The sequence below is a fragment of the Zootoca vivipara genome, chromosome 1 (assembly GCF_965207765.1).
Source record: "Zootoca vivipara chromosome 1, rZooViv2.hap1.1, whole genome shotgun sequence".
In the NCBI taxonomy this organism is placed as follows: Eukaryota; Metazoa; Chordata; class Lepidosauria; order Squamata; family Lacertidae; genus Zootoca; species Zootoca vivipara.
Window position 1 is genome coordinate 113,779,462 of NC_142582.1, and position 22,910 is coordinate 113,802,371.

Sequence of the window (22,910 nt, forward strand, 5' to 3'; positions counted from 1 at the left end):
CTTTGGGGAGGGTCTCCTCCGAGCCAGGAGGGCTCTCCAAGCTGCTCCCCACTTCCAGGTTCCCAAGGCCACGCATGTGTGCACAAGTGGGGAGTTGCCTGTACAAACATTTTTTTAAACTGCTGCTTCCCTTTCCAGTGCAGACAGAGGTGGTGACCAGGGATAGATTAGGCCAAGAGTGTCAGTTTGCATTTCTTAGTACAGAAAACATTTATCTGATGTGTAGAGATATTTCCTATTCTAATTAATTCAAGAGGATTCTGAAAGCTTCTGTGTGAAACAAGCAGAAGTTTCATGATGTTTGGGTTATACCTTCAGAGAAGCTGAGTACAGTTGGCTTAAACTGGTTCTCTTATCTTTCTGTCAAGGTCATGCTCTCTCTCTCTCTCTCTTCATTCTGGTTTTGTGTTCTGTATATAGTGTTGAGGTTTAATCTTATTGTAAGTTTCAGTTAAGTCTGCTGCAACTGGATTTCTTATGGACAGTGCCAATCCTGAATGTATTGGATTTGTGACCATTATGCTCTTTTGCCTTCAGTAGCAGTAAAGCTCTGCTGGATGAAATATAATTGCCTCTGATCTATTTTTCGGGGAATCCTGCAATGTGTTTAAGTTTTTTTACTCTGCTAACTATACATTGGAATCTACTCTGGATCAATATTGAGTAGAATTCCGTGGCAGAGTGTTCTGAGTACAGTGGAACCTCAGTTTATGAACACCTCGGTTTATGAATTTTCGGTTTATGAACACCGCGGACCCATCTGGAACGGATTAATTCATTTTCCATTACTTTCAATGGGAAAGTTCGCTTCAGTTTATGAACGCTTCAGTTTAAGTACTCCGCGGACCCATCTGGAACGGATTAATCCACTTTCCATTATTTTCAATGGGAAAGTTTGCTTCAGTTTATGAACGCTTCAGTTTAAGTACCCCGCAGACCGTCTGGAACAGATTAATCCACTTTCCATTACTTTCAATGGGAAAGTTCGCTTCAGTTTATGAATGCTTCAGTTTAAGTACTCCGCGGACCGTCTGGAACAGATAATCCACTTTCCATTACTTTCAATGGGAAAGTTCGCTTCAGTTTATGAACGCTTCAGTTTATGAACAGACTTCCGGAACCAATTACACCCATGCTTCAGTTTATGAACGCTTCAGTTTAAGTACTCCGCGGACCCATCTGGAACGGATTAATCCACTTTCCATTATTTTCAATGGGAAAGTTTGCTTCAGTTTATGAACGCTTCAGTTTAAGTACCCCGCAGACCGTCTGGAACAGATTAATCCACTTTCCATTACTTTCAATGGGAAAGTTCGCTTCAGTTTATGAACGCTTCAGTTTATGAACAGACTTCTGGAACCAATTGTGTTCATAAACCGAAGTACCACTGTATTTTGGGAAGGACCGATACGTGCACCTTCCTCGTGGTTGCAGTGCCTGAGCCTCGGCCCAAGTCTGAAGAGACTTACCACAGGGGAGGCATGCCAGTTGAAGCAGTGGCTCTTGAAGTGACGCACTGAGGCCTCGTAACAGTCGTAATTCTCGAGGCTCATCCTCTCCGACAGGAGTTGTTCTGTGTGTTCACTGGAAAGCGTTATGAAGGATATAATCTTGCGCATGGTATTCTGGATTTGCTCTTTAGCCTGCGGAGGAAGAGACAAGAGGAACTCTTTTGTTATCTAGAACACAGCTCCTTAGTGCCCTCTAGGCAACTGTGGCTCTAACAGAAGCCTCCTGTTCTTACACAGCTTTTGGGGGGAGGGGAAGGGAAGGGTTAAACCAAATAAGTCTGCTAGCCACAACCACCATGTCCGTTTGCCTTTTGAACATCTCATTTCTGGCCACATAACTCAGAGCTGGAAGTTATCACAGAAGTCTTGGCTGTGACATTATTATTACAAGAACCAAAAGCATCCTAGGCTGCGTGTAGAGTGCATTTGCGTTTTGCATCTTGCTGTGCTCAGGTGACCTCTGGGGGAAATCACAGCACATCCCCACCACTCATGTGGGGGGGGGGGAATGGGACGACGACGACACGTCTCTTCCTTCTGTTTACGCTGGAACAGATGGTTCCCACAGTCTGCTGTGAAAGCACCTTTTCTGAGGACTGTGCATGCAGAACATACTGAAAAAGGAAGGTCGGGAAGTTTCAGTTTGAAAACAGAACACCTCCAAGCTAGTTTTTGAGATCACGAGACAATACCATGGACAACACAGCCAAGTATTTTGTACCGCAGCATGCTGACTCTCAAAAACTGCTGCCAGTAGGCAATGCTTGAAATCGTCCTCGCTCAAAAGTTCACCCCCAAAATTTGCAGAAGAGGTATTTTAAGGAAGCAGCGCTTTTTTTAACCCTTGCATGTGCAAAGCAGGAGCACTCAAGCAGATCAGTGCTGAGTATAGTGCCCAGGGGCATATCCTGCTTGTTTGTGTAGAACTAAAGGTGAAGTATGAGGGACCCAGGTGGCGCTGTGGTTAAACCACTGAGCCTAGGGCTTGCTGATCAGAAGGTCGGCGGTTCGAATCCCTGTGACGGGGTGAGCTCCCGTTGATTGGTCCCAGCTCCTGCCAACCTAGCAGTTCGAAAGCACGTAAAAATGCAAGTAGATAAATAGGAACCGCTACAGCGGGAAGGTAAACGGCGTTTCCATGTGCTGCTCTGGTTTGCCAGAAGCGGCTTTGTCATGCTGGCCACATGACCTGGAAGCTATACGCCGGCTCCCTCGGCCAATAATGCGAAATGAGCGCCGCAACCCCAGAGTCGGTCACGACTGGACCTAATGGTCAGGGGTCCCTTTACCTTTACCTAAAGGTGAAGTATTTCAGAAGCTCTGCAAATGCCAACTTAGTAGTCAAGATAACTCCACATTTAATTGGCAGTAGTTGTAACAATCAACTTGTATAAGTTTATATGCACTTTCTTTGATATAGGCCAATCAGCTTGCTTTGATGTTATCTGCGTGCTTGGGGTGCTGGTCTCTGAGCCCAGAAAAGGAAAATATCTGTACAATTTGGGTATTTGCCACCTATGGCCTTACCTGGCCAGGTGGAGTGATGGGAAGCCCTGGCCCAAGTGACGTATGCTGTTTTGTGTATAAAGAATACATGAATGTTTGCTTGGGCATGGAGAAGCCATCTCCTTGTTGCGGTGTCCATCCCATGTCTGCAAAGGCTGCGAGACCTGGCAGGCTGATTTGCTGCAAGTCTACACCTTCCTTTCATAAAGCACTAGAACGGATCGCTCAGATGTTTTCAACATCCTTTTTTTTTTGTATCCCTGCACCAACCACTGCACAGAGCCCTCCCCCTCCTTTGGGCCGGTGATTCAGAACATTGTTCCATCAAATGAAACACAACGCAAATTAGCGGCATTCACATGAGTGCAGTGAGCGCCTACTTGCGACCCTGCCACACTGTCGTTAATATTGCGCCCCTCTTGGCTCTTACCTCCAGGTGCCTCTTCATCTCTTCTAGAATCGCCTTGGCCTCCACCGCGTCATTTGTGGCCATCAGTTTGCGCTTCATGATCGCAAGGGGGACGTCGGGGCTGGGAGTGAGGTCATAGCGACTCACGGGGGGCAACGAAATGGGGGCGCTGGAGGAGCTTCTTGTGCCCTGGAACTGCGCCACTTTCATGTGAGCGATGGACTGCAAGTGGGGGTGGGGAGAAGAAGAAGACACCCTCCACTTTAATGGGACGGAAGCATTTTTGGGAAGCTTTCAAAAGCTTGCAATTGCTTGAAAATCTGAAGGGGACTGGTCCTCTCTGTCGATTGGTTTGTTCTTCCAGCAGTCCCTGAGACAAGATGGGCAAGTTTCCTAAGGCTACCTGGCAGATTGAAAGCAAGGATCTGAGCTAGGTCCTCTCACATCTGTCTCTAGGCACCGTTAACGCACCCAATAAAACACTTCGAACGGGGAAGCCATGGAGGAATTAAACTGCTTCAAGAGCACCTGTAATTTTATAAGCAAGTGATTTACAGAGGCTTGAATGTACAAACTGTATCCAAAGGACCCATACTTGGTGATACACTGATAGCCAGAGTGGCGTAATGGTTAAGAGTGTTGGACTAGGATCTGGGAGACCCAGGTTCGAATCCGTATTCTCTCATGAAGCTCACTGGGTGACCTCGGGCCAGTTACTGTCTCTTAGCCTAACCTAGCTCACAGGATTGTTGTGAGGAGGAAAACCATGTGCACCATCTTGAGATCCTTGGAAGATAAAGGTGGTATATAACTAACAAATAGCAATAATTCACAAGAGTAGACCTATTTGCCTCTCAACGCTACAATTCCCAAGAGTTCTCTGGAAAGAGGGATTTGACTGTTAAACTGTAGCTCTGTGAGAGGAATGAAGGTTTCCTACCAACTTCCAGGAGCCTTAAACTACATTTCCCAGGATTCTTTGGGGCTTACGTTGGATGCAACCCTGAGAAGCTACCATATACCAGGTTAAATTACTTGCTCATCTAGCCCAGTATTGTCTACCTACTCTGACTGGCAGCAGCTCTCCGGGGTCACAGGGCATGTGTACCCAGGGAGATATATGTGCTTTGCCACAGGGATATACGACCCCTTCTGCAATTTGAAAATGGCGGAAAACAAGGAGGGCTGGGGAAACCAGGAGTCGTCTCAGCTCTGGAAGGAGAGCATGTTGCAAAAACTGGAGGGACAAGGGGGAAAGAGGAAGCAGCCATGCCCTGGATGGTTGGTCTTGCAACATTAAGAGACAGATTGACTGCTGAAGCAGGGCAGGGTTGGGCCTTTAAGCTTCCCGAGTAAGAATTGCGCCTGGGGCCTTTAGCAAACTACTGAGCTCCTTGAGAGCAGAGGACAAGCGTAAGGAACAAATTGTACAACACAAGCCCTCTAATGTAGGGTTGCTGAAGGCTGGAATAGTCCAGAGTGATGGATTAGGAAATCCTAGGTTTAAATCCTTGCTCAGTTGTGAAGTATACCAGGAGACCATGGGCAATCACTTTACCTACTTCACGAGGCTGTTGTGTTAAAGGGGGGGAGGAATGGAGGGAAGGAAGAAACCATGTACGCAACCCCCCCCCCCCCAGCTCTTGGGAGTAGTGTAAGGAAAGTAAGAAATAAAGGTTCTGTTCCCCCATTTGTTTCCGCTTTTTCCACTTTCAAGATTAGATTTAGGATGCAGACTGAAAGGTCCAGTTCAAAATAGCTATGATTTGGCGTATTGTTAGAGTGCTTGACTGGAAGCTGGGAGACCTACTTGGCAATGAAGCTCACCTTAGGCTGGTTGCCATCTCTCAGCCTAACCTACCTCAGAGGGGTTGTTGTGGTATCACAGACAAAAAAACCACACAAGGGTAAGAAATACAAAGTAAACATTGGTACAAAACATGCTGTCCACAATTGCCCATTTGAGACCAAACACTCACCAAGTTTCCATACTGCATCACATGGCTGGTGTTTGTATGGTTCTTTACCAACAGAAACTGCTTGTGCAGAGTTTCTTTTTTCAAATCCTCCTGCAGACCAAAAAAAAAAAAAAGGCATAGAGAGAAAAAGAAAGAAAAGTTGCACATGATTCAGCTATCTACATACCAACGCAATTGAAAAGGTTTTACTTCCCTTTTGGGAAAGAAGAGAGCTAAAAAGAAAAGACGACAACGAAGCAATTGCTGACCAAGTTCCTAATGTGATTGCGCAATCAAAAAACTTGAAACGGTACTTCAACAGAACTTCCATCGTGAATCGTTAGTTCTTGGGCAAAACTCCCATTGTGATTCATTTATTCTTAGTCAGTTAGGAAGTCTGCAATGAATGACTGGGCATCGAGAAATATGAAACAAATAGTACTATAGATTTATTCAGTCTGCAAGTTTGAATGTCATTTGATTATATTTTTGTACAACAGTTTGTGATGCTTTTATGACAGGTTTATGGAAATTGTTCTTTTTAAAAAAATTATACATTTTCAAATTTATACATATCACTGATTTTACAATCATTTTTACATTTCAAAACTTGACTTCCTTCCCCCACTTTCTGCGGTTCCTTAAATTTATTTTTAACATTTTCTACATATCCAAATTAACTTAATTTGTTCATTTATTCCTCTTCTTTAAATATATACTCTTATGAAAATGCAGGTTATTATAATAATCCCGCCAATGTTTTTATCTGTTTGGTTTGTGGAAATAGTTCTCATAATAGTAATAGCTTTAATAAATACAAGTTATCTGTGCTCTTTTCAGACATTTGCAGCCTATATCTGCCCTGCAGTTAGCTAGAAACACAACAGGTCTTCTTGCTACTGCCCACAATGGCAATGCATGTTGAAACTAGTATTTGCTGGACTGCTGTCCCCTGCATCAATCCTCCATAAATAGTCATCTTAGGCCATCTTAGCCCTTTCCCCAGCACACCTGGTAATACTGGGGTGCACAATGGAAAGCCTGTACTATACATGTATCAGGTCAGCTTAGAGAAAACACTCCCAAGAATACATTGGCAAGTTACTGGATCTTGGGGACTCACCACATCAGAATCTTCCATCCAATTGACACTGTACCAGTCACCAAGGTAGGTTTGCCTCTTGTCATCGAAATAACACGCATAAGACGATTCGCTAGGATTAGCAGCAGTCGTGGCATAAACTGCAGGGCAAATGAAAGGGGCACTATTTACTTGCTTCCCAATGGCTGGCACACGGCTGCCTTATGAGCTTGTCCCAGTGGCCCGATCTAAACCCAGCTGAAATTAAGAACTTTGGCTTTAAGCCGATTTTAGACCCATTTGCCCCAATCCAGAGCTCAGAGCACATTCTTTTTCTTTTTTTTTAATTTTTAATAAAAAGTTTTTATTAATAACTTAAACAAATACAACAATGAGAAAACAAAACGAAACAAAAACAAAACAAAACAATTCAGCACATTATCAAATACAAAAAATCCCCCACCCCCACCCTGAGTCCTACCCCCACCCCTATCCCTAATCCTTCACAACCTAACTTAGACTTATCTATACTATACTTGTTTCCAGTCACACACGTTGATACACGGTAAGTACTTAATTTGAATGTGCTCAGAGCACATTCAAAAGCCTTCCCCTAAAAGTGACGAAGAATGAATGGGAAAGCTTTCACACATATAGCTCCACACAGGGAATTATGCAACCCTTCAAACGGGTGCCAATTATGTGCCAGCTGGAAGGGTTGGCGAGCAAAGCAGCGACTGGGCAGCAGAAAAGTAAAAGCTCTCAATATTTAAACTCCCACCCTCAGGGCCCCCATGTTATTCGTCTACAACCTCCATAATCCCCATTGGAGTCTCATCTGAGCACCCAAGGCTGGTGAAGATCAGTTCAGTGAACCCCCCAGACCCCTCAAAGCTCCCCCAGATGGCAGAGCCATTGCAGTCAAGCCAAGCCTAACCTGTGCTACACCCAATGTCATGCATAGGAAGTCAGGTGTGGGGCAGGCAAGGACCTGACTCCGTTGAAAGGCTTTCCAGGCACCGGCAATCAACTGCAAAGCCCTGTGATCCGCAGACTGTCAGCTGATCTCGTGAAGCCCCTTGCAAAGCACTCCAGAAGACCTCACAACTGCAAGACTAAAGGATCAGCAGAGCACCTTGAAAGGTGCTTTGCAGGCTGTTCAGTTAATCTACAGTCTTGATTTCAAACCCTGCAGGCAAAAAAGGGGTCACCTGACATGACCGTGATGTCAGACAACTGACAGCTAGGCGGTTCTAGCCTCATGCTGAATTTGGCAAACAAGAGGGTGGGAGGAGATCCTACCGGCCAGATCCAATTTCCCACCCTTGGTGTAGATAAGACTTAAAAACCATATTTAACCCATAATGCTTTCACGTTTTCAATACCTCCCAATGGAGACTTTTTGAGTACAATCCGATGATTGGTCTCAGACCAGAACGCTGACTGTTCACTTACCATTGATATTATGAGGTAGATTTTTCATCATTGATCCAGATTCACATGCTTCAATGTAAAACACCATCTGCAATTTATGTTAAGAAATAGTGAGACACACTTCTAGATGTTTGGGTAAAGATCTGGTACCTGCTTTTTCTCCCAAGTATCCTTTCCCTTGCCCATAAGCTCATTGACCCATGCCCCATCTCCACCATATAGCGAAGATACTCTTTAATGTTTGATCTATAGATTATTACTGCCCACCATGCCTCTAGACTAGAGGGGGGGGGGAACCGGCTTACTGTGATGTGCAAACCATACCAAGGTAATTAAATCTCAATTACAATCTGAAACCAGCCAGCTTCATCAAATACAACTTGTTTCAACAGCTAACCATAGTTAGTTGAACGCAACACTAAGCAGTAGTTAATCTAACTCAGAAGCTTCCAATCTTCTAGCAAGCACTCACTAACCTTATCCACATAACGCTATTCAGAAATTAGCATCACATGCAAACTGGCCCTACCTATAAGACTTGCAGAAACCAACTTTCACTGAATTGTCCCTAAGTTCAACCCTGGGTTTCTTGAGCATCCTTTCTTGCCTTTTTGAATAGCTGTGCTCATAATAGGTATAAAAAAGGCGCCACCTTACTTCAACTCCACATTTATCAGAATTTGTTGGACCTTATACATGTTTCATATTCACTCAGAAGACGCACCTACCAAGTTCAACAGAACTTACTTCCAGTTAATCAAGCAGAAATAATATAACACTGCCTTAAAAAAACAAATGTTTATTTTCACATTACCCTCCAGAGCAGAATGCATAGAAACCAGCTGGGTGGGAGGAGGAATGGAATGAAGGAAGGGAAGAGGGAAAGATACATGGAAATCAAAGCCTGTAGAAAGAACAATTTCCTTTTCTGGAGAGGCCACTTCCTGGTTCACATAGGTTATTCCCTTAAGGGCGTTTTCCCACCTTAAGGTGTTTTTGAGAATATGCAAACTTAACCCATGTTGACTGATACTTCTCTTTCCAGCTCTGTAAGCTCAGAAAATTTGAACTGGGAGAAACAGAACACTTCCCATTCCAGTTTCAGAACTGTATTACTCCAGGCATGCCAAGGCAAGATTCTCTCAATAGGCAAGAAAAAGGTGGTGATAAAGTCCAATAGGGTTTTTTTAAATATAAAAAAGGGGGAGAGGGAAAGCTTAATCACACCATCTTTCCACACCATCTGTTATTGAGTTTAGGACTCTACTACAACATCCTTTCCAGTAACAATTAGCATTTAGAGCGGAAAAGTTCACAAAGCTGAGTCCTATGCAATTATAATAAAGGTGGAAAATAGTCATTTTACCTTCTGGTATTTTTTGTGATGGTACATATATGAAATGGTCTTGTTCAATTCTTCTACATGGAGCTGTAAAAAACAAGGAAGTACCTGATCATATCCCACTGCTGTCCAGTAAAGTAATAAGAAACACATCAAGCATACAATCAGGCATCTGAAGCACTCCCAGTAAGTTATCCGCAATCTTTACAATAACCCTGCAAGGTGAGCTTGCATTGTCACAATTCCCATATTAACCGATGGAGGCAGGGAAGGCCAAGAATACAACCCCTGCTCTACTGGAAATACTCACTGGGTGTCCTGTCAATGCATTCTCATGGACTAAGCTACCTTTCATGGCTGTTATATATTGCCCAAAGTCCCAAAACAACTACTTTTTTAGCCTTCAATGAGAGAGAGAGAAGTCTAAGATACAGTATGTACTTCATTGTTGACCACTGTAAAAAGAAAAAAGTTACTCGTGTTTTCAACCCTTGTGGATGAGATCATCTATATACGTATACTTTAGTCTTGAAAAAGCAGATCCATAAACATTTCACACTTGCAGGCAATATTGAAGTAGTAAAGGTAAAGGTAAAGGACCCCTGGACAGTTAATGGCAAGGCAATAAGCAACTATTTTACTTTTAAAAGACAACTGAAGGCAGCCCTGTTTAGGGAAGTTTTTAATGTTTGATGCTGTATTGCTTTTAATATTCGGTTGGAAGCTGTCCAGAGTGGCTGGGGAAACCCCACCAGATGGGCGGGGTATAAATAATAAATTATTACTATTATTATTATTATCAAAGGCGACTATCATCTCGGGTCAAGGCAGCTGGCGTTTGTCCACAGACAGCTTTCCGGGTCATGTGGCCAGCATGACTAAACTGCTTCTGGTGCAACAGAACACCGTGATGGAAGCCAGAGTGCACAGAAACACCGTTTACCTTCCCACCGCAGTGGTACCTATTTATCTACTTGCACTGGTGTGCTTTTTAACTGCTAAGTTGGCAGAAGCTGAGACAGAGCAACGGGAGCTCACCCCTTCGCACGGATTCAAACTGCCGACCTTCCAATCAGCAAGCCCAAGAGTCTCAATGGTTTAGACCACCAAATCAACTGAAAATAAACCTTCAATAAGCTGCGGTTAAAAACAAACCATGGTTTAACATCATGTGTCAATGCAGCCAAATTGCAGCTTGAGAAACCAATTGTTTCTAGGCTTGCAAACTAAATCAGTGCTACGTAAGACAGGGAAAAAAAATATTACGTACATCATCAGATGGAAAAGCCAGAAGTCCCGGGGCGCCATGATCGGTGAAATATACAAATACGTGATCCCGAGGGCCACTGCAGAGAGAGAAAGTCTTGTTAATTTCCAATCTTTTACCTAAATTCCAACTTGGTGTTAAAACTATACTGATGAAGAAACAACGGCATTCCATTCTCGCGTCTTTCCAATTACCTTCGTAGTACTTTCCCCGATCCTTTATTCTTCACTGCTTCAGCATCACCTCTGAGCACAGCAAGGAAGTTTGCTGGTGTAACATCCTACAGGTTGGAAAGAGATTCGAAGCTGAAATGCAGCAACAGCAACATTCCTTTTAAAATAAAATAAAAAGTCGACTTCTGCGTGTTGGCTCCTACCCAGCAGAACCATGGCTTTCAAAGAGCGCTCTGGGGAACCCTGCATATTAAAAAAAAATGCTCACCAGCAACACACATCCACAGAACCTTGAAATTTTAGACTGGCTCTCAGTTCATGTGGGGAGATGGAGAGCCCAAGCAGGGTTGAATCATATACCCTGCACCCTTTAATATAGACAGTGTTTCCTCAGAGTTTCTGTGTACTGGCCCATTACTATGAGTGATGGCTGCTTTGTAGGGCAGATTATCCCTAGTAGCTGCACTAGGATGTGGGAGTAACTGGTTGGGCTAGAGTTTTAGGAAATTCAGCGAGTTAAAAAATTCTTATAGGCTAGTGTCAGAGACAGGGTCTCCTGGGTCTTCAGAAACTGTCTTCAAACACCATTAACACTCCAATATCAGTATCTGTCTATAGTATCCCTTTAATAAACCAAACATCTTAGCTTACAAGTTCATCCTGCCTCTACCACAGGTGTCCATCTTACCCCTAAACCTACTATACATGCTACTAGGATGTTTCGAAAGCATTCTGAGTAAACTGATGGCAGTGGGAAGTTAAGGTAGTATAGATAGCTAAACTTAATACAAGTGAGGCTGAGATAAGTGAGTATCCCCAACAGACTTGGAAAGCCAATGGTGAATTACGAATTGATCTCTATGCCCATCAGCTGCAGAACAAAGAACCAATTGCCTGGAAGACTGCCAGGACTTCAGGCTGCAATCCAAGCCTCTGATCTGCCATGCAGGAGGGGGTTTGGATGCAGTGGATTTTGTGCTAGCGGACCGACAGTGTACTTACAATTAACTAGCTTTGCTTCACTTGAAATGCGTGGTTTACATTTAAATTAAGGCAAGGTCGCTAGGTTCTGGACAACAGCGTCAGAACTCTAGTGGCCCACTCTTCAAGTGGGTCAATAAAATCCTGTTTCTTCGGGAAACTTTTGATATTCAAAGCTAGCAATGTTCCTAGGTTACCAAGCGAATAAATCTAGTTCCTACCTCTTTTACATAGTCTCTTGGTGTTCCTTTGTACACATCTGTACCATTGGGCCTGTTGATGATGATGCCTTTGGTTGGATTCCTGAAGTGAGGAAGCGGGCAGGAAATGTTAAAAGTGGCAAAAAGTGAAGTCATTTCTTTTCCGAGTTTTAAAAAAGTGAAAACCTCTACAACATGTAATAATGGGCTATTCCTGTCCAGACAGGGGGGCAGCTGGGTCTACCAGCTGAAGCTGATGGAAGGCATTCCTTGCCACCAAACTGTGCTTCACGCAAACAATCCAGGATTGTTTGAAAACAGGAGACTAAACACTTGAGAAGTGTAGCAGTTGGCCCCCTTCTAACAATGAGCGAAGCCTGCCATTCCGTGAGATGCTTTTGTTAGGTCTTGCAACAGAGACACTAGATTCATATACAGCAGGGGTAGAGAACCTGCAGCCTTGCAGATGTTGTCAAACTACAACTCCCACCAACTTCTTGGGCCTTCAGGCCATGCGCGCCGGGAGTTGTAGTTCAGCAACAAATGAACCACAGGCCACCGGTCCCCCACTCCCAATAGGCAGCAACAGCCCTGCATACTTACTGCTCATTGAAGGCAATGTCGTCATACATCATCACAACGATTTGTTCATCTGGAATGCCATTCCGGTGCACAATTTGATAAGCGTGGCAGGCATCAGCCTGAAAAGACAAAGGGCAGTTTTATTTACTAGGCGATTTTTAAATGTGTTATGGGAAACAGAAAAGTTGTAGCACTGGTCACTGGCCTCAGTGGAAGTCTCTGTTTTCACGCAAAGAGATCTCCAGTTAAACCCGGGACAATCCACCCCAAAGCCCTCTTTCATCACAACGCCGATAGGTTTATAAACCAAACCAACCTGTCACACATTAAACTTGCGCGCAACCACTCATGTTTGTACGGCGCCAGGAAATAAATAAAAAATTTAAATGGCAAAAGGCACAGAAAGGGCAAAAATGGCCCCAAAAGAGTGGGAAAACTGCAAAAATGGAGATAAACGAGCAGGGAAAATGCTAGCAATCCCAGAAGCCTTTGCAACTGCAATCCCATGAATTTTTGAATGAGGAGTATTTTGAGATGGCACCTAAATGCAAGGCATCATCATCTTCCTTGGTTGCTGAGAAACCCAAGAAGCAGCAAGTGGTTTAGAGGGTGTTTGCAGGCTTTTTAAGATGGTGTTCCCCACTATACGTGATTTCATATATACACGTAGTACCCAGGAATGTAACACTCACGTAAGTGGGGAGTCACCTGTAGTTAAAATGAGGCAACGGAAAAACAGAGGCAGGTATTGGCACACTCAAGGGAACCACAAGATATGCAAATATAGGGGGAAATCCTAAGGGGGTCCCCACCCCACCCCAATGTGGACAGAGACTGCTGGACTGTATCCCCTATCATCCTTAATCGCCTGCAATGTGAGCAAGGGCTGATGGGAATTGTAGTCCAACCTCTGAAGCACACCAGGCCCCTCACCCCTGCTATGCAGAAACAAGTCCTGCATCATGTAGGCTTGCATATATGCCAAGAGAACAATTCTCAAGACTTCAGCACGTTCACCTGCAAAGGCCTTTTTATTTCCTTGCCCCTTTCTCCAAGACAGCCAAACACAGATGTTTTAAGTTTCATAATACCACTTTAAGAAATCACTTTCAAAATACTTCAAGCGTTCAGTAAACATTGGAACCTTTTGCAAAAACCCACCACATGGTTTACCAATAACCTGTTTAAACTAGCAGATTCCTACACACACACACACACACACACACACACACACACACACACAGCAAGACAGGGGACTGGATTCAGATTTAGCCATGGTTATAGACCTATTGAAACCAATGAGACTTAACAGATTTAAGTCACGTTGATGTCAGGGGGTCTGCTCTAACCACAAGTCTAATTCAATGACATATGGCCAAGGCACCCTTCCTTGCTGAACTTCAATCACATGACAAAGACTTCCTTATTCCAGCAGGCATTTTCCCGGTTTCTTTTTGTGTTCTGGGCCATAAAAGGCAACAGACCACAGTTGGGCTGAGGGTCTCTATGATCTGTTTTTGCATCCTTTCCTACAAATGTTGCCACCCAAATCTGCAGCTTTTGTCTTCTTGATGAAGACTCGCACACTTCTGCACTGGCTGTTATCCTAGCAGAGACTCTGATTACTTCCTAGCTTTATCACGTGCCAAGATGTTGCCCATTATTATCTAAGAAATGCTTTTGGCGAAGGAAAAATAAAGAAGCACCTTTCAAGAGGTGGTCTTCAGAACAAAATCAATGTAGCTTTAGCTAGCTTTATTTTTTTGATAAACATGGATCCCTCTGATAATCCTCTCCCCAGAAAAATGTGCATAAACACATACTCACAAAATTTTACATACAAATCGTTTTACTGCACTGGGGAAAGGATTTTTATTTTTTGGCACCTGATTCACAGACTTCCTGAAGCTCAACCATAGACTCTGCCTAAGAGCATAGGGACCACAGGTTAAGAAACCCTACCCTGGGAAGTTCAAACCCGGAACAAATCAAAGTTACTTAATTGTGCAAGAACCTACATCAGAGACACAGGCTGCTATAAGTCTGTGACAAGCCTTCCTCACATGTCTGACTTTCAGTTTATAGTCCTTGCCTAAAAAAATTAACTTCCTCCTCCCCCCACACAGTGTTGTTCGATCCTCTAACCACAACTGCCTCTCCCTCACCTGCTTGCAATTAAGGTTAGAGAGCTGAGTAGAGATTGCACAAGCTTTCCCACGTAGCTCTGTTTGTGCCAGCCTACTTCTGCACTATAGATGGGGAGGGAAGAAGTGTGCTAGACCTAAACGTCTGTGCAAACCTTTCAGGCTTGCAGGATTACGATGGCACAGAGAACCACAGCAGCCTACCAGTACCACCACGGCTTCAATAAAAACAAAAGAGTCCCCAGAATGCTAGGGTAAGCTTTTCGGACTGCAATATTTAGCAGATTAATCAGCTAGTTTAACAAGCTGGCAAGTAAACTGCCTAATGACTTAATCCCAGTCATTCTTATACTCAGCTCATGTGATGAATGTCCACACTTGAGGATTGCGCCATAGTTATGTGCTGACTTGCAAGTGTAAATATGACCTTCTAGACAGAATCTTCAAAATCACCAGACCATTCAACCCCAGTAGACCCTAGTGACACTACTTCTGCCTAGAGATGGGGAACCTGCAGCTTCCCCCTTTCTTGCTGGGACTCCAACTCCCATTAGCCCCGGCCAACGTGGCCAATAGTCGGGGATGATGGAGGCTGAAGTCAAACCATTTTTGGAGGGCCACAGGTTGCCCATCCCTGCCTTTGGGCTCCAGCAGAGGTGGGGAACTGGATCTGGCCAATGAATTGGATCCCTGATCTCCCACACCCTTCATGGGCCAGATGTCATAGACAGGCAGAGCCACCCACCTGTCAACCACCCAGTGACATCAGGTGACCCATTTTTGCTTGCAAACACAATTAGCTGATTGTGCAAGCAAAGTCTGGTGCTAGCAGGATTTTCTAGGTGCCGCTGATCAGAAGCGCCTGCAAACCCCCTATGGCCCTGGTACATCTTTACCCACCTCACATCTGACATCATTTATGACATCAGGTGTAAGGGAAGTGGGAGTGGCTTGGCCAAAATGCCCTGGTGTTCCAAGTACGAAAGCCGGCAGGCCAGAGGTTCACCACCTGTGTGCTATGTAAGAGAAACCAACTGGTGTTCATGCATGCAAGAGCCAGGAGAGAGAACCCAACTTTGTTCAATGCAACAACTCCCTTCGCCCAGCCAACTCTTACCTGGTGTCTGTAGTTATACCAGGAATTGGAACCAGCGACAATGACAACCCAATGCTTGCCTCCATCCTCAGGGTCCTCCAGGGGAAAGGTGCTGATTCCTAGGACAAAGCTGAGCAGTACTGCTACCTTCAAAGCCATGCTCAACTTCCTTCTTCACAAAGTACAGGAACTATGGGACACAAATAAAATGTCAGACTGGGGGAGGAGTGAGGAAGAAGAGCCACAATCTGCAGATGTCCTTTCAATTTTATTGTGCAGAGCCAGTTTTAAGAGACTGTAGTTCAAAGTCCAGAGGAAGTGGGACACTGGATGTTCTTTCTGGTGTAGGTAAAAACAGAGGCAGTTTGGGTTGTTACTGGGGCTAGTGTGGTCAGGTAGCCCAGTTTTACGAAGGCTTGCTCAGAATTAAGACCCACCCAAGAATTTCCAAGTAAGCATGCACTGGATTGTAAAACAATTCTTGCCAGCAGTTAAAACCGGCAGGAGACAAACTTCCTAGAATTTGCTGTAATTGCATTTCTTTAACCAAGGCGCCATCCTGATGGAGGAAAGGGATGGCTCTGTCTGCCTCAGAATGAAGGAAAAGCAGAAGAGAAATGGCACTGCAGATCTTTTAGCAACCAACACAACAACACTGGTACAGATCATAGCTCTGTGCATGCCAACACATCCCTCAAGACGAAGTCTAGCAGAGGAAGTGAATCTGCAACTTCCTTTTTAAGGCGGGGGAAATGAGGACACACAAATCCAAGATATGGCAGGGAATCTGAACAAGACTTGTTCTCACATATTGTTCATTGTGGCAAATAAAGTATGTGATGCTGCCAATCTAGGAAGGTAGTGCAATAAGGATCACATGTCACAAAATTAGGGCGACATAAGTTCTACTCAAAGTAGGCCAACTGAAATGAAAGTAGGCTCCATTTGCAATACAGTATAAATTTAAAGCAGTATCATACTACTTTTAAACCGTCAGGGCTTATCCTCAAAGAATCCTGGGAAGTGTAGTTTGTTAAGAGTACTGAGAGATGTTAGGCAAACCCCTATTTCCTTCACAGAGCTACAGTCCCAGAGTGGTTTAACCGTCAAACCCTCTTCCCAGGGAACTCTGGGAATTGCAGCTCTGCAAGGGAAATAGGGGTCTCATGACAATTCTCAGCGTCCTTAACTGCAGTTCCCAAGATGCTTTGGGGGAAGTTATGAGACTGTTCAAAGTGAATGTACAATGCATTGAATGTACAGTGCAGATGGGGTTCTTAGTCATCCTTAATGATTTCTAAATAGGACTAGCATTAGATACCACCATTAGTGATTGCATCAAAATAATGATATTAAGTAGATGCTTCATGGTGGCAGTACCGGGGGGGGGTACTTTTCTGTGGTGGCCCCAGATTGTAGTGCTCCCTCTGCATGGTGGTACGTATGTTTGGCCCCTGCAAGCTTTTAAAGTAGTTTTTAAATTTATTTTTAAAAATCATTTATTTCAGTCTGTCTTCTTCTAAATAAGGCTTACAGTGTTAGAGAGCCATTTTAAAGATGAATAACTTTTCTATTCATCTAGGATATTTTGTCACTTTTGTTTCCTGTAACTAGCCTATGTTTCTGAAGTAGCTGATTCCGCAAGGTTTTTCCTGTATTTTTTTATGGCGTGCAAGCCGACTTGTTTGAGTTACATCCCCAAATATGCCCTATAGATGATTTTAGAAATAAATAAAACACTCTGGGAGCATGAGCTCCACCCGGAACAGAAGATTCCAGCATGTAGGTTCACGATTCCCATGTAGGTCTAGATGCCATCATACAGTTTTCCAGATTCTGGGCTGAAAGGCCTCCCCCAGCAGGCTCACCCCTGTTCTAAATGAAATGGCCTGTGAATCTATGTGCACCCTCCTCTTCACACTCTCCCTATGCTGCTGGTTCTGTCATCCAGTGGCATTATTTCTTTCAAATCTTTTAGGTAAACAATGCCATCGTTGATTTGCCTAACAAGGAAACCCTTAATTGTTGCAAGGGATTCTGGGATGCTCATGTCTGTGGTTAGCTGCTATCCAGTCCTCCTGTGTGGGTGTGTCTAGCCGCCCCCATCCTAGAAACAGAATGTGCCCTGGAATGCATCAAGACACACCCACTCACAGCTTCTTCACATTGAACAGGAAGATCAATAGCAGTAGGCAAGCTGTCTTCCATGAAAATTAGTCTGGTGCAACCGAATGAGGAACCCTCGGGGTAAGAACACCACATTGCCCAATTTCTCTTGGGTTGCCTTTATCCCTCGTTGGAATAAGTGACAGTGGACAACATAATTATCTCAATTTAGTTATATATGTACACACACACACTGTTATGGAAGTAGGGCAGCTCCAAGATAGAGGAAGGAAGGGTGTGTCTTCCCAAAGATGCAATCGTACTCACGCTCATTGAAAGAGCGACTCACTGGGACTTGCATCTGAATAAAGCCTGTGTAGGATGGGCAAAGACACTGGTCTGTGGTGAGCATGGAAGGAGAGAGGAGGAGCACGGGCCTCTAGGATGATATGCAGCCTGGCAGGAAAGTCTTAGCTCCTTAATCTGAGCTTAGTGAGCACGTTCACGTAGCCCAATGGACAAGGTGGCTGCCCAGTGGGACACAGGAATCATTGCCCACCACCACAGTGTGCAGCTAGGATAAGAATATAGCCAGGCACTGCCTAGTTAGCATTGCTTCCTCCTTCTCTTTGTGAGCAGTTGATGGTACAAAGGGTTTATGGTGTGTGGAGAGGCCTGAGGAGTCTCTGGGACTCAATGGCGTATCATTCTGACGAAGACAAAAGACGACGGTGGGCAGACTAACTCACCAGGCACATACAACCTGTTAAGCTACAAGGAAGCCTGCCCTGAAGTCTACTTCAGTTCAGTACAGTCACTTATTTATATTAAGGTAGACCATTAATAGTACTTTTGGCAAAGGTTTCTCTTTTTAATATTTAAATACATTTAGAGAGTCTATCTGGAGCCAATTAGATCCAACAGATAAATGGCATCAGTTCCATTACTTTACAATAATAGCTAGTGGTTGGGGAAACCCAGCCAGATAGGTGGGGTATAAATAATAAATTTATTATTGTTGTTTTTATTGTTATTATTATTATTATACTTATATAGTGCCTTAAAGCACTTCACGTGTAGTTTCTAGTTATAATCCTTACAACAACCCTATGGAGTAAAACCAGTGTTGTGCGCCATTTTGTGGATGGAGGACAGAGAGAGTCGCTTCCTTAAGGCCACCTATTGTGTTCACAGTAGGTGTGTAATTAAAACCAGGAACTTCCTAGTCCATAGTTTAGGCCCCATCTGCACTATAGATTAAAGAATCATAGAAGTGAAGAGTTGAAGGGAGCCCAAGGGTCACCTAGTCCAACCCCCTGCAATGCAGGAATCTCAACGGAAGCACCCACGACACATGACCATCCAAGCTCTGCTTAAAAACCCCCAAGGAAGGAGAGTCCACAACCTTCAGAGGGAGACTGTTCCGCTGTTGAACAGCTCTTCCTGTCAGAAAGTGCTTCCTGATGTTTAGCCAGAATCTCCTTTCTTGTAACCTGAACCCACTGGTTCGAGTCCTACCCTCCAGAGCAGGAGAAAACAAGCTTGCTCCATCTTCCTCGTGACAGACCTTGAGATATTTGAAGATAGCTATCATATCTCCTCTTATCCAGGCTAAACAAACCCAACTCTTTCAACCTTGTTCTTCATTAGCTTTGGTTTCCAGACCCTTGATCATTTTGCTTGCCCTCTTCTGCACAAGTTTGAGCTACAGTATGATACCACGTCAAACATTAATCACTTCTCCCAAAGAATCCTGGGAACTCTAGCTTGTAAAGGGTGCCGAGAGTTGTTAGGCAACCCCCTATTGCCCTCACAACTCTCAGCATCCTTAAATTATCATTCCCAGGATTCTTTGGGGGAAGCCATGAGAATTTGAAGTGGTATGATACTGCTTTAAATGTGTAGCGTATATGAGGCCATTACCAAACAACAGTTCTCCCAATAACTTGCTACTGCTCATGGTATGAAAGTACAGATACTAGGATGTGTTAAACCAAACATCCCCAAACTGCGGCCCTCCAGATGTTTTGGCCTACAACTCCCATGATCCCTAGTTAATAGGATCAGTGGTCAGGGATGATGGGAATTGTAGTCCAAAACATCTGGAGGGCCGAAGTTTGGGGATGCCTGTGTTAAACTCTGTGTGGGCACTCGCATGTGTGCAAAAGTATGAGGGGGCATGGGCATAGCCAGGATTTATGTTAGGGTAAAGGAAAGGGGCCCCTGACCATCAGGTCCAGTCGTGTCCGACTCTGGGGTTGCGGCGCTCATCTCGCTCTATAGGCCGAGGGAGCCAGCGTTTGTCCGCAGACAGCTTCCGGGTCATGTGGCCAGCATGACAAAGCTGCTTCTGGCGAACCAGAGCAGCGCACGGAAACGCCGTTTACCTTCCCGCCGGAGCAGTACCTATTTATCTACTTGCACTTTGATGTGCTTTCGAACTGCTAGGATGGCAGGAGCTGGGACCGAGCAACGGGAGCTCACCCCTTTGTGGGGATTCGAACCGCCGACCTTCTGATCAGCAAGCCCTAGGCTCTGTGGTTTAACTCACAGCGCCACCTGGGTCCCTTCCCTTATGTTAGGAGGGGCAGGCTTTTGTTAGGAGGGCAGAAACTCAATTTTTTATTGATTTTGGGGCAGCAACTGCCCCCCCCCCCGGCTACACCCATGGGGGTGGGTGGGGGGAGAAGCCACACAGCACAGCTAGCTCTGTTAAGAAGTGTTATCTGTTTAAACTAGTTGGCCTGGATACACAACTAATGCTTATAATAAATTACCTCAGCCAAGTCACGTTATGCCTGAATCATCAGAAAAGAATCACAACAGGAAGAAAAGGTCAATTCGGCTAAAGTTTGCATAAGATCTTCTGCCTCCTCATAAAGGATTATACACTCTGAACAAAGAAAGAAAGGTGACAAGAAATCCAAGGACATTAACCACATGAAGTCGCCCCCCACCTCATTTGGAATAAAAAGTAGAGGTAGACTTCTTGAAGTGTTCCTAAGCTCCCACTTCTTTTTGGAGGGAGCAGAAACCACTGAATTACAGCCATATGCCTCTGCCCCCTCTTTTTTTCCATTCTTGGGCTCTACTGGTCTATGAAGACTGGGAAGTGCCATCTTCACAGTTGCCAAACCACCAAGAGGAGAAGATGGCAACCAGGAGTTCGTGGCTTGAGTACCAAAGGCAGCCAAAAATTGTGAACCCCCACTATTTTTAAAAAGTCTTTTGCAGTGAGGTTTTGGAGAGATCCTGTTTAAGAAAGTCAGCGGCAAAAAGAGCTGAGCACTTCTTTGGACCTTGGTCCTTGCTTTCAGCCAGCATATGGGTGTTGAATGATTGTGTAAAAGTGTCATTATTGTTTCACTGTACCTTTAAGAGTCAGGAAAGATTTAATGACTGGGGCTCTGCAGCTGTGGAGCAGCTCTACAGGTGTTGCTGTGAAGCTGATGATGCAGGGTATATCAGGGGTGTTGTGTGTTGCCTCTGTGCTGGGCGTTTTCCCAGTGTGCTCTAGGTGGGTGGTTTGGTTGTGTGGGTATTCTGTGTAAGCCTAATTTAATTTTTTTTGTAATTTTTCCTTTCTCCATTAAACCAAGCATTTGTCTTGGTCTCTATGTGTAAGTTTCTCAACCAGTTTCTGCTGATTTTGCTTTTAACCCTAACAATGGGAATGTGCACAACTATCAGAAGCAGTGAACACACTATCAAGTAGTTAATCATTTTCCTTCCATCTACAACTATTTTGCACTTGGGTCATTTCAGCCAAGGAGATCAATACAAGGCTGTGGTGCAGCCTTTGCCAACCTATGCCCTCCAGATGTGTGGGATGACAACTTCCATAGGCCCCAGGCAGTACGGTGGTAGTCCAAAATATCTGGCATTATTTTGGCAAAGGCTGCTGTTTGCATTTTGAGTTGTTCTTGTGCGGGAAAATTTGCTGCAGAGCCATTTCCTTCCTTCCTTCCTTCCTCCCCCCCACCCCCCACCCCAAGTCTTATAACACAATATGAAGAGGTTGATGCTATTTAGCAGTTCGAAAGTTACCGGTAAGTCCGAACACAGGGACAGCCAACCTAACGAACTCAAGGTTTTGTTGGACAACAATGCCTATCATTCCTGATCAATTGCCATACAAGCTGGGGCTAATGGGAGTTGGAATCCAACAACGTCTGGAGGTTGTCTATCGTCACCGTAATGTTTGCTCAGCCTAACTCTCCCTTTTTGCAGTAGTGGGAAGTGATTTTCTGCAGGGCTGGGGAATGTGAGAGAATTAAGAAAGCACGTTTTTTCTTCTCATCTTATCAGAGTGTGTGTGTGTGTGTGTGTGTGTAGAGAGAGAGAGAGAGAGAGAGAGAGAGAGAGAGAGAGAGAGAGAGAGAGAGAGAGAGAGAGAGAAGGACCCCTTTTTTCACTTTCATCTCAACCTAATTATACCATAGGTAAAGGTAATGTTCTTTGGTTTTCTCCTTTCTGTGCAGCATGGTTCTTAGACTGGGACAACTTATCTGATAACAATGAGGTCAGATTTGAAATGAAGACTAAACTATAATGTGGGCACAACTGGTGATAAAATCGATATTATCAGATCCCAGACTTGATCAGAGAACAATAGCAAAACTAAGCACCCGACAAATTTTAAATAGAAATCACCAAAAGCCAATTGCCTTTGGTTTGAATTCCATTGTCTTTCCTAGATAAAGTACGATGGAATTTCAATCAAACATATGGAATGTTAAACATTGCCAAAAAGAAATTGCACTAGAGTTTGCCTCCCCCTCTGTTCTTTTTCACAGACCAGGATAAGTTGGTTCTGATGAAGCTACCTGATAAATATTTTATTAAGATAGTATAGGCCATTTTTATTTATTTCACATATGCAGTAACCTGGCCAGTTTCCCATGCGTGGTGTTAAACCGTAATAGAATATACAAGCTACAAGAAAGGATATTCTGACTAAACATTTGACAAAACTTCCAGACAGTAAGAGCAGTTCCACAGTGGAACAGACTCCCATGAGAAGTGGTGGACTCTCCTTCCTTGGAGTTTTAGAAGCAGAGGTTGGATGGCCATCTGTCATGGATGCTTAGCTGAGATTCCTGCATTGCAGGGGGTTGGAC

General features: G+C 44.3%; 1 protein-coding gene across 3 annotated transcripts in view; it reads right to left on the minus strand.

The window, feature by feature from the left end:
• The window catches only part of LGMN (legumain), a 29,130-nt gene that overhangs the window by 2,964 nt on the left and 3,256 nt on the right, over positions 1–22,910 (minus strand). For all 3 annotated transcript variants that reach the window (XM_035107132.3, XM_088672843.1, XM_035107142.3), the window contains 11 exons: positions 15,706–15,874; positions 12,466–12,563; positions 11,884–11,965; positions 10,703–10,788; positions 10,512–10,587; positions 9,266–9,328; positions 7,921–7,987; positions 6,508–6,626; positions 5,406–5,495; positions 3,448–3,648; positions 1,470–1,643 (listed from right to left, as the gene is read on the minus strand). In XM_035107132.3, coding sequence (XP_034963023.1) covers positions 1,470–1,643; positions 3,448–3,648; positions 5,406–5,495; positions 6,508–6,626; positions 7,921–7,987; positions 9,266–9,328; positions 10,512–10,587; positions 10,703–10,788; positions 11,884–11,965; positions 12,466–12,563; positions 15,706–15,843 — 1,194 coding nt within the window. In that variant the 5' untranslated portion in view covers positions 15,844–15,874. The remainder of the gene's footprint in view (positions 1–1,469; positions 1,644–3,447; positions 3,649–5,405; positions 5,496–6,507; positions 6,627–7,920; positions 7,988–9,265; positions 9,329–10,511; positions 10,588–10,702; positions 10,789–11,883; positions 11,966–12,465; positions 12,564–15,705; positions 15,875–22,910) is intronic.